The sequence below is a fragment of the Phyllostomus hastatus genome, unplaced genomic scaffold (assembly GCF_019186645.2).
Source record: "Phyllostomus hastatus isolate PE091 unplaced genomic scaffold, TTU_PhHast_1.1 phas_scaffold_182, whole genome shotgun sequence".
NCBI lineage: Eukaryota > Metazoa > Chordata > Mammalia > Chiroptera > Phyllostomidae > Phyllostomus > Phyllostomus hastatus.
Genome location: NW_025334013.1, coordinates 6,251,203 through 6,262,121, shown reverse-complemented (window position 1 = coordinate 6,262,121; position 10,919 = coordinate 6,251,203). Strand labels below are relative to the sequence as shown.

General features: G+C 58.3%; 1 protein-coding gene across 1 annotated transcript; it reads left to right on the top strand.

Moving 5' to 3' along the window:
- The first annotated feature begins 789 nt into the window (after nucleotides 1-789).
- Nucleotides 790-4,950, top strand: SRM (spermidine synthase). The gene is made up of 8 exons (XM_045859116.1): nucleotides 790-1,058; nucleotides 1,639-1,759; nucleotides 2,229-2,321; nucleotides 3,305-3,458; nucleotides 4,014-4,097; nucleotides 4,200-4,345; nucleotides 4,438-4,560; nucleotides 4,678-4,950. Exons 1-8 carry the CDS (start codon nucleotides 892-894, stop codon nucleotides 4,696-4,698), a joined length of 909 nt encoding a protein of 302 aa, XP_045715072.1. The 5' UTR covers nucleotides 790-891; the 3' UTR covers nucleotides 4,699-4,950.
- Nucleotides 4,951-10,919: the final 5,969 nt, after the last annotated feature.

Below are 10,919 nucleotides of genomic sequence, written 5' to 3'. Positions count from 1 at the left end.
TGTTTTCTGGTGCTGAATATGCATGTGCTGGCCTCTTCCGGGACACCGCTGGTAAATTTAGAAACTCGTTTAGAAAAGAACTGTTTCATATTCCGCAGCCATACGCTCATGGCTCCGAGAGTCTATGGGGAAAAGGCTAAATCAAGCTCAAAACGCAGGACAGTGATGGTCCTTTTCAAGTAAATACGCTCATTGCGCCCCGACAAAATATACACTCCGCTCGAGTCCAACAAGGAGCCAAACTGGGAGACGCGAAGAGAGATACATTTGCTCTGGCTCCTGCGCAACATCGTAATTCTCCGTCGGACAACGTAGCCGCTCGCTCCTATTTCTTCGGCCCCAGGGTTCAAGCTGTCTCAGCGCTGGGAACTCCGCGCCCGGCCGAGATGTCATCTCAAGTTTCCCCTCCCGGAGTCTGACGGGCTCTCGGTGTCTCTCCAGCAAGGCACAGCCCTCGGTGCCTCCGGGATCCCGGGAAGGGAGCAGGAGTCTGGGGTCTGCACCGCCCCACCCCGCACCGTGCGGGGTGAGAGACCTGGGAAGGCAGACCCCTGCCCTCCGGCTCCAGTCCCACGTGGCCCCCTCGGAACGGACCGCACTAGCCTGATGCCGCGGACTGACGGCCCGCCAGAGCCAATGGGCGCCGCGCTGTGGATCGAAGACCAATCAGAGCTCTAAAGGCGCCGATGGGGGCGGTGCCTCCGAGTAGCCGCTTTCCCACTCCCGCGCCACCATTGGAGGGCTTGAGTCCCGCCCCTGCCAACAGGCCCCTCCCCCGAACGGATTAGGTTGCGGCGCGGGCGGCAGGCGGAGCTGGTCCCGTTGTGCTGCGGCTCCGCGCGGCCTGCAGTCCCGGGTCCGCGCCCCGCGCCGCCCGCCAGCGCTCCCGCCATGGAGCCCGGCCTCGACGGCCCCGCCGCCTCCGTCCCCGCTGCCATCCGTGATGGCTGGTTCCGCGAGACGTGCAGCCTGTGGCCGGGCCAGGCCCTGTCCCTGCAGGTGGAGCAGCTGCTTCACCATCAGCGCTCGCGGTACCAGGATATCCTTGTCTTCCGTAGGTAGGTACTACCGCTAGCCCGTCCTGCACCCCCAAGCCCCTAGGACTGCTCGCAGCCCAGACCACCCGTTGCCCACCCCCACACGTACCAGCCGGGACCCTGCCTTGATCTCGGCCCAGCCCACCCTCTTCCTGCCAGACCCGTCCTGTGCCTTTTACCTCCGATGCCCCTGGACCGTCACTGCCCTCCCCTGCACCTGCAGAACTGTCAGAAGTTGTGAACTAGGCCTGTGTCCTCCCTCGGTCCCCTCCCCACCCTGTATCCTGTGCCCTGGGTTGGGGGCCCACGTTTCGAGCGGTCCTCCGGCAGGAAGGGAGCCGGAGTCTGCGCCGGCCCGACGCGCCGAGCTCCACGTGTCAGTCTGGGACACGTCACAGGCTCACAGTCGTACCCAAGTGTAACCCCAGCCTCCGCCCGGCGGGCCTGCCTGCCTGCCGGTCCTCGCCACGTGTCAGCCCCAGTACTCACTTCTGAGACTCCTTCACAGGGTGGGTGAGGTTCTTCTCATCCAGGGTGCATGGAGGCACGTTGCCCCCACCCCAGGGGACCCAGGTCCCTAACTGTCAATCCCACCCTGCAGTAAGAGCTACGGCAACGTGCTGGTGTTGGACGGTGTCATCCAGTGCACGGAAAGGGACGAATTCTCGTACCAGGAGATGATAGCCAACCTGCCGCTCTGCAGCCACCCCAGCCCTCGCAAGGTACCCTGCTCCCACCAGGACTCAGCCCTGAGCCCAGCGATAGGAAAGCCAGCCCTGGGCGTCCCACAGGACAGTGCTGAAGCCCTCCCCCTCCCTCTCGTGTGCCCAGTGCTCAGCCCAGGTGCCTCCTAAGGTGTTGTCAGAGAAAGTGCGAGCGAGAACAAGGAAGCGAGTGGGAGAGCGGCCCCCTTCTCGGGGTGGGCGCTGACACAGCCTGGGAGGAGCGACAGTTCTGGCTGAGGCCTGAAGCTTAGGAAGGGGCTTTCAGGAAAAGGGGACACTTCGGACCAGGTTCCCGGGAGGAGAGAGGAGAGGTACCAGGTCTGTGGGTCAGAGGAGCCGAGCCGAGACACACCCTCGCTCCAGGTGGCTCTGTGTGATGAGGGCATCTGCCTACCGGGGGCCCAGGGCACCCGACCTGCTGGAGCTGGTGCCGGGCCCTGCCCCTGACTGTCCACCCCCCTCCCAGGTGCTGATCATCGGGGGCGGGGACGGGGGTGTCCTGCGGGAGGTGGTGAAGCATTCCTCTGTGGAGTCCGTGGTCCAGTGCGAGATTGACGAGGTGAGTGCCCTGAGCAGGGCTGGGGCCTGGGTTCAAGTTCCTGTTGTGCACTGAGCGACTTAATATTTTTAGGCCTCTTTCTTCAACTTAAAAACATATTGGGAGGATTTAGTAGGACAATAGCAGACCTGGCACATAGTAGGTGTGCCTTTGATGTTGGTTCTTAGTCAAACTGGGTGCTGGGTTTTTTTTTTAAGATTTTATTTATTTTATTTTTAGAGAGGGAAGGGAGGGAGAAAGAGAGAGAGAGAGAGAGAAACAGGAATGTGCGGTTGCTGGGGGCCGTGTCCTGCATCCCAGCCATGTGCCCTGACTGGGAATTGAACCTGCAACACTTTGGTTCGAAGCCCGCGCTCAATCCACTGAGCTATGCTAACCAGGGCTGGATGCTGGTTTTTAATTCAAGTCCCAGGCAAGGCCCGGGACATTCCAACCAGTAGGACACTGAGCATGTCTTTAATGAGCATCTGCTATGTGGCAGCCACCGCTCCATGTCCTGGGTACAGTGGTGAGTGGGCAGATGCAGCTCCTGTGGGAGCTGCTGTTCCAGTTGAAAGGAGACAGCAAGGGGTGATACAATAAAGGCACAGAGGGGGGGTAGAGGCTGGTCGGGGCAGGCCTCCGAGAGGTGGGCTTGAGCTGCAGCCTGAGTCAGAGGCATCCAACCGCGTGCAGGCAGAAGAGGCTCTCCCAGTGGAAGCCGGAAATGCCGCCTCTAAAATACCAGGGAAGCCTCCCAGATAGGGCAGTTTGATCTGAGGGGAGCGAACAGGATGGTGGCGATTCAGCCGAGAAGCAGGCCGGAGCCAGCCCTCCTTGCGGAGCTGAGGGAAGTCCCAGAGGGCTCCCTGTTTTGTGGATGTGGAGACTGGGATCCCACAAATACATGGCTGGCCCAAGGCGGCAGGGCCGAGAAAGGGACTGCTGGGAGTCCCACGTGGCTCCATCCGGCTCCAGCCTGGCCCTTCCCGTCCCCTCCCCAGGATGTCATCCAGGTCTCTAAGAAGTACCTGCCCAGCATGGCCGTTGGCTACTCTAGCCCAAAGCTGACCCTGCACGTGGGCGACGGTTTTGAGTTCATGAAGCAGAACCAGGATGCCTTCGACGTCATCATCACTGACTCCTCAGACCCCATGGGTAAGCAACGGGGGGGGGCCCTTGGCCCTCCAGCGGCCGCCACTCCGGGAGCCAGCCTCCCCTTGGCTCCCCAGGCCCAAGTCACAGAGTGGAGGGCGGAGCGGGGCCCCAAAACAAGTGTACGGCTTAGCAGAGTAGGGGGACCAGGCCACTGCCCCGAGTTCACGGTCGGTCGGGGGCCTGGAGCAGCATGGGGCTCTGGCCTTGACCCACAGAGGCCCCGGTGTCCTCCTCAGCCGCCTGTCTGTTCTCGGCAGGCCAGCGTCCAGGAGGAGCTGGGTGCTCCTTCTACACCAAGGCCCTGGGTGGAGCCAGCCCCATGCAGTGCCAGTGAGAGTCCCCCCCCACCCCGATTCTGGGGCGGCGGATTCCTATGCCCTTTTCATGGTTGGTTTTTGAATTCCACAGACCTGGGTTCAAGCTCCGGCTCGGATCCTTGGCAGCTGTGTAGGTCTGTGAAGTGGGGTGACGGTGGCCCAGGCCCCACCTCCAGGCCAGGCTCAGGAGGTCTCGGCCAGAATGTGCTCATTGTCACTCATCCCTCCCTCCCTGCAGGCCCTGCTGAGAGCCTCTTCAAGGAGTCTTACTATCAGCTCATGAAAACTGCGCTCAAGGAGGATGGGATCCTCTGCTGCCAAGGTGAGCGTGGCAGACCGGAGGGGACGGGGTGGGGCGGAGCGGGGCGGGGTGTGCCAGCAGCACCTGTGCTGACGCCGCCCCCCACCCCCCACACACACACAGGCGAGTGCCAGTGGCTGCACCTGGACCTCATCAAGGACATGCAGCACTTCTGCAGGTCTCTCTTCCCCGTGGTGGGCTACGCCTACTGCACCATCCCGACCTACCCCAGCGGCCAGATCGGCTTCATGCTGTGCAGCAAAAACCCAGTGAGCTTCGGGCTGTCCCAGGATCGTGGGGGGCAGGCGGGCACGGAGAGCGCTCCCCTGACGCCCCTCTTCCCCCGCCACCGCTGCCCCAGAGCACCAACTTCCAGGAGCCCGTGCGGCTGCTGACGCAGGAGCAGGTGGACCAGATGCAGCTGAGATACTACAATTCCGACATGCACCGGGCAGCCTTCGTGCTGCCTGAGTTCGCCCGCAAGGTGAGCGCCCGGTGGGGCGAGCCGGGGGGGGGGGGGTGGGCCCGGGCTTTCCTGAGGGGCCCACCTCTGCCCCCATGTGACCCAACATCCTCCTGACGAGGCCTCGTGTCCCACCAGGCCCTGAAAGACGTGAGCTGAGCCCAGGTGCCGCTGCCAACGCGTGCAGGACCTCGGGCCCGGGAGCCCTGGACGAGACCCCCGCCAGCACACCCACCCGCCGAGGGTTACAGGCCCCAGAATGCTGCCCAGCCTGCCCCGCTGGCCGGACTGTCTGTCTCTCTCAGTGGTGTTCAGCCTCCAAGCCTACACCAGCTGTGTACAGCGCCGTCTCCGCGCTCTGTCCCCCTCACTCACCAAACACATGTATTTATAACAAAGCTCTGAATCGTGCGTTCCCAGACCTTGAGTGGGCCCAGGCAGGGGCTGGCGTAGCCTTTTCTTGGGCATCTCTGGGTGCCAGGCTCTGAGCTGGACCCAGCGTCTGGCCTCCAAGCATGTGTCACATGCCCGTGTGACCTTGGACGGGCACCAAGAAAGAAGCACAACCGTCATCAAACTGGACCCAAAAGTGTCCTGAGAAGCTGCCTAATCATTCTTGCACGCAGCCCCACAGCCGGCGGTGTGACAGAGCCCAGGGGCCGGGGCTGTGGGGTTGACACAGTCGAGGTGGGGCTGCTCCAGGGCTTTGCTCCCCACCCCAGGGCTGCTGTTCGGGGGCCTTGGGGGGGTCGGAGGGTTGTTCGGTACCGTCCCGGGGTAGACGCTGGGCTGACCCCAGAGAGGGCTGGCCACTTGGTCTGGGCCCTGATTACCGGGCCTGTTGAAGCACATCACGTGCCCTGACTTGGCTCAGGGTTCAGGCTTGGGATCCCATCCCACCGGTGCCCCTCTTGGGTGCCCTCTGGGAAATTCCTGGTTGCTGCCTGCGAGGGTCCAGAGGTCGAGGAAACAGGTGTGAGTGGCCACACCGGGTCTGTGCCCTCTCCATGGTGCTGAACAGCCAGCCGGTGTCCCGGGCGCTCACCCCGTGGGCTGAGGACCAGGACTGAGATAGGGTGGGGCTGGGAGGAGCCGCCCCACAGGGTGCGGGTTGGGGGAGGGGCGTCTAGGCTATTCCTGTCTCAGGAGTCACAGTCCCCAAGCTAGAGGCACTGCCAGGGAATGGATTATCCTGGGGAGGCTGGGGCCGGGGAGGGGGCAAGGGAGAGGCCCCAGCCTGGGGGTGATGCTGGGACACTCCTTGGTCCCAGCATCCTGGCCTGGGCTGTCATTCACCAGGTGCTGGGACCGGAGTCCTCATGGGGTAGGGGGTGGGGAGCAAACACCCAGTGTTGCGGCCAGCACTTCGAGTGGCCCAGGGCCAGTCACTCACCCTCTGGCTCCCTTGCACCTAGGCCTCGCCCCATGAACTCAGCCTGACCTTTGACCCTGGTCAGCAAGCCTGACCACCACACGCTAGCGTTCCCAGTCCACCTGCCTATTCCAGGACAGTCCGGGGAGCCCAGGTCACACGTGCCCAGGGTCTTGCCACTCACGGGGAGCCCAGGGGAAGCCCAGACTCGTGCAGGCCACAGAGGGCGTCGAGGGGAGGTGCAGTGGCCGGTCGCGGAGGGCTTGCCCACCACACGTCTTCCTTCAACCTGTGCGGCCGCCTGTGAGGAAGGGACTGTTAACCCGCACAGGAAGGCCAGGCGACCTGCGAGTGAGCAGGCGGGGGAGCACACGCCAGGCAGCTGGCCTTCCAAGAGCCGCTCCATCCTGCTTACCCCTGCCTGCCTGCCTCCGCAGCTCAGTCCCAGTGCCCTGGGCTGCCAGGAGGCACGCCCGCCCGGAGGTCCATTCTCAGGCTCCGGAGCCCTTACTAAGTGTGTTCCAGGAAGGCCCACCCTCAGGGCAACCCAGGGGAGGGGGAGGGGGGAGGTGGGAGGGGTCTGCCTGCAAGGACTTGAGCCACCCACAACTTGGTTACCCCCCTTCACCAAAGGGGAGCGGTGGTACTCGGCTGGTACGGGCTTCATTAAGAATGCAGATGTCAGCCCTGGCTGGTGTAGCTCAGTGGATTGAGCGCGGGCTGGGAACCAAAGTGTCCCAGGTTCAATTCCCAGCCAGGGCACATGCCTGGGTTGCAGGCCATGGCCCCCAGCAACCGCACATTGATGTTTCTCTCTCCCTCTCCCTCTCCCTCTCCCTCTCTCTCTCTCCCCCCTTCCTTCCCTCCCAAAAAAGTAAATAAATAAAATCTTTTAAAAAATTAAAAAATTAAAAAACAAAAACTATTGTTAAAAAAAAAAAAGAATGCAGATGTCATTCAGTGCTCGTGGAGCTAGTAAAACTCAGGATGGCATCCAGGGGCAGAGGCAGAGGGGGAGAGTAGGGCCTGTGGCGCAGAAACAGCTGGAGCTGTTTGGGAAAGAAGGACGCCCCCCCCCGAAACTGAATATGCAGTGCAAATCCCCCCACGTCCCAGCTCACATTAACAACGCCGTCTGCACACACACACACCCCTGGACTAGCCTGGGACCCCACACCCGTCCGTGGGTGGACATGACGTAGACACTGACCTGCTGAGGCGGAAGAGCGGGGCTGGCGAGCACACCCCCTGAGCCCCCCGAGGTCCCAGGAATTGTGGGGAGACCTAAACCAGCCCCGTTTGTCGGATGGAGAGTAAAATTAATCCCATCTAGAGCTGTAACGTGTAGTTATTTCTCAGAATTAGCCACGCGCCTGGTTTAAGGATGCGCGTAGCTCCTCGTGGGTTGGTAGCAGTCCACCTCTCTCCTGCCTGGAGGCGACCACATTTCCCTCTTCAAGCTGACGGCCTCGGTGTTTGCCTTCACGTCTCTGCAGAAATAACACGCGTGTGTGACGGCTTCTCGACCTGGCAGCTCCGGTCCTCATCTGTTGGTTTTCCCCTAGAGAGGAGGAGGACTTGCCCTTCCTCCCTGCCCCCCATGCCCCCACGCCCCCACGCACACTCTCAGCAACTCAACGATAATCTTGGTTAGCTCAGGATTCAGCCTTGCGCCATTGCAACTGCTCAGCCGCCGTTCCCAGCGCAGGCGAGGTGTGAAGGGAGCTTTTGCTCTGGCACACCTTCCTTTGCCCCGGAGCTTTTGGGGGGATTTTTTCATTTGCTTAGTTGTCGATAAATGTATCCCTATTTTAACCCTAAATGTTTTACTATTTCTCTAAAACTCTTAAGATTTGTGGCTACGACACACCTCACGAGGGTCTGAGCAATGTGCTCATCAATTACTTTTTTTTTAACTTTTCTTTTTAATTTATTATTTATTTTTAGAGAGAGAAGGGAGGGAGAAAGAGAAAGAGTGAAACATCCATGTGTGGTTGCCTCTTGCATGGCCCCCACTGGGGACCTGGCCTGCAACCCAGGCATGTGCCCTGACTGGGAATCGAACCTGCAACCCTTTGGTTCGCAGCCCGCACTCAATCCACCGAGCTATGCCAGCCAGGGCTTTCATCAATTACTTTTTCATTAGGAGATCTTACTATTTTACTTAGTCCCATTATAATGGATCATTAATTCATGATTCTATTTCATGGAACATTCAGTAACTGGAATACTAATAAACACACATTTCCATGTTAAAATGATTTGCACCATAATGTATATAACACTTTCATTTAGAAAAAAAATGACTGAAAAGATTTTTTAAATGTCTTCGGACTCAGCAGGTGCGCTGTCATTTTCATCTCCCTGAAGAGCGTGTCCCCATGGCTCGGAACCCCTCGTGGGGTTCCCCGGTGGGACTCCTGTGTCTTGGACCCCATGTCTCCCTACGCTTTGGTTTACGCCCTTGTTTTGATGGAGCACATCTTACAGTAGCTTTCTCAGAAAGGGGACGAGGGGTGCACAGTTTTAAAAATCTGGCACGGGCCCTGACTGGTATGGGTCAGGGGGTTGGGCATCGGCCGCAAAACCGAAAATCTGTCATGCGTGCCTGTTTTTTTATTCCACATTCGTGCTTGATGGATGGGTACCCATTGTTAGAAATAGTCTTCCATCAGCATTTGAAGAGGTTCTCTTTTCCATTCATATTACTTATGTATTGCTGTCATTTAAAATGAGCCCTGGCTAGTGTGGCTCAGTGGGTTGAGTGACGGCTTGTGAACTGACAGAGGGGTTGCCAATTCGCCTCCCAGTCAGGGCATGTGCCTGGCTGGCGGGCCAGGTCCCCAGTAGGGGGCGTGCGAGAGGCAACTGATTGATGTATCTCCTGCACATTGATGTTTCCCTCTCTTCCTCCCTCCCGTCCTCTGTCTAAAAATAAATAAATAAAATTTTATTAAAAAACAAACAAATAAATAAAATCTTTAAAAAATAAAGCCAGCGTACACCGAGTCTACAGGTTCACTAGCAGTGTCCAGGTAATAAAATATTACCTCGAAGCTTAGGGGGCAATATTTTCCAAAAAAATAGAACAACCCAGGACCCAGTGCGGGCTCTGTCTGGAGACCACCCACGCCCTTCTCCCCTCTCGGGTGTGTGTCCCTACTCTTCTCTCCTAAACTCTCAGGGTCCCCACGAGACTTTCCACCAGCGGAGCAGCAGGCAGTGGCAGCCGGTCCTGGGCTGCCCGCCTCATCCCGTCCCCAAGGCCCTCTTCTCTGACTCCCAGCGAGCTGACGCTGCTTCCTTCCACGATTCTCGGGAGCCGAAGCAGAGACCGCTGAGGCCCTCCCATTGCTGCTTCTACCCTAAGCCCTAAGCCCTGCCTCTGTTTCACTGTTCCCAGCTTTCACAAACGACTTTCATGAGTGAATAAATGAATGAGTGGCTGAATGAGTGAATGAATGAATGAATGAAACACAAAGTCTCCTGTTCCTTCCTCTCTTTCTCCTCTGAAGATATCAATGATTGTTTTGTTTGGGTTTGGGGCCCTTTCTTCTCCCTGCTTTGTTATTATGTATTCTTCCCTTGATTGGTTGATTTTTTTAAAGATTTTATTTATTTATCTTTAGAGAAGGAAGGGAAGGAGAAAGAGAGAGAGAGAGAAACATCAATGTGCAGTTGCTGGGGGCCGTGGCCTGCAATCCAGGCGTGTGCTCTGACAGGGAATCGAACCTGTGATGCTTTGGTTCCCAGCCCGTGCTCAATCCACTGAGCTACGCCAGCCAGGGCGATTGGTTGATGTTTTAAAAATCTTCCTCGTGTTTGAGGTTTTTCTCGGTGACCCTTAAATGTCCTGCTCTGGAGTCACTGAGACGGAGAGATCAGATCAGATCACTGGGGGGAAGAAGGGAGGAGCTGTGGGAGGAGTTTGCCGAAGCCATGGTCAGAGTCTAGGCCAGGATTGGCTGAGAAGCTAAACGCCTCCAGAGCACGTGGAAATAAAAGGAGGGCTGGCTCTCTGGCCCTCTCTTCCGCTGTGAGCACCCCTGGGCGATGGAGCTGCGGCTGCCTGAGTTCCCCAACAGGCAGTATTTTGGGTGGGAAGAAACTCCAGGAGCAGCCAACGGTCAGGCCGGCCTGGCAGAGGGTGGCAGGGTTATTCTTCTTTGTGCATTCTAGAAACCTGCCGTTCTTCCAAGACTGTGTCGCTTTTGTATATGTTGTTTTGGTTTGTTGTTGTTAGTTCGTAAACTAACCCTATAGAAGTGAGCCGAGCCCTGGCTGGTGTGGCTCAGTGGTGTAAGTGTCAGCCTCCCGGCTGAAAAGTGGCTGGTCTGACTCACAGTCAGGTTCACAGTCAGGGCACAAGCCTAGACTGCCAGCCAGGTCCCCGGTTGAGGGCGTTGAAGAGGCAACCGATTAATGTTTCTCTCCCGCAAAAGAAAAGAAACACCAAAGAAAAGAAAAAAACAAGATAACTAAAAACAATCAGGGTGAATGCTAGCAGAACTCAGGTGTTGGCGTTTAGCCTTAATTGATAGGCTTAAGTGATTAATGCTGCGGCTAAAGAGAAAATGCATTTAGGCTTAACTGACAGGCTTAAGTGACTAAGGCACGTGGAAAGCTGTTATTCCAACATTGTGAAGCTTTTGAATAAAGACTCCTTTGTCACCAAACCTTTGCCTCTGGAGTTTTGCCCAGAGGGTGGCGGGGGGCAGCGGGGCCCCCAGTTGCTGTTCGGTGCCATCCGCGTGGGTGCCAAGAAGCTCCAAGCGCCTGCCCGGGGCTTGTCAACTGCCCGTCACCGGGAGGGAGGCGGCCGAGCCACTGGCCTGTAGAACCTTCAATCAGTGTCTGCAGGTGGGTCTTTGCTCCTGGGCAGGTGCCGCTTCCCAGAAGAGAGGAAGAAGCCCGGACGGCCGCCAGGGTCTTGGAGCTGCGTCAGGAGGAAGCCTGGGCTCCCGGTGTCCACTCTGTTTGCTCAGGGCTGCTGCTCACCTGTCCCCTC

Excerpts from the sequence above, each read along its gene's own strand:
- SRM (XM_045859116.1), top strand. The coding sequence starts at position 892 with ATGGAGCCCGGCCTCGACGGCCCCGCCGCCTCCGTCCCCGCTGCCATC. Across the intron at positions 1,059-1,638 it reads GATATCCTTGTCTTCCGTAG|TAAGAGCTACGGCAACGTGC; the intron begins GTAGGTACTACC and ends CCCACCCTGCAG. Across the intron at positions 3,459-4,013 it reads TGACTCCTCAGACCCCATGG|GCCCTGCTGAGAGCCTCTTC; the intron begins GTAAGCAACGGG and ends CCCTCCCTGCAG.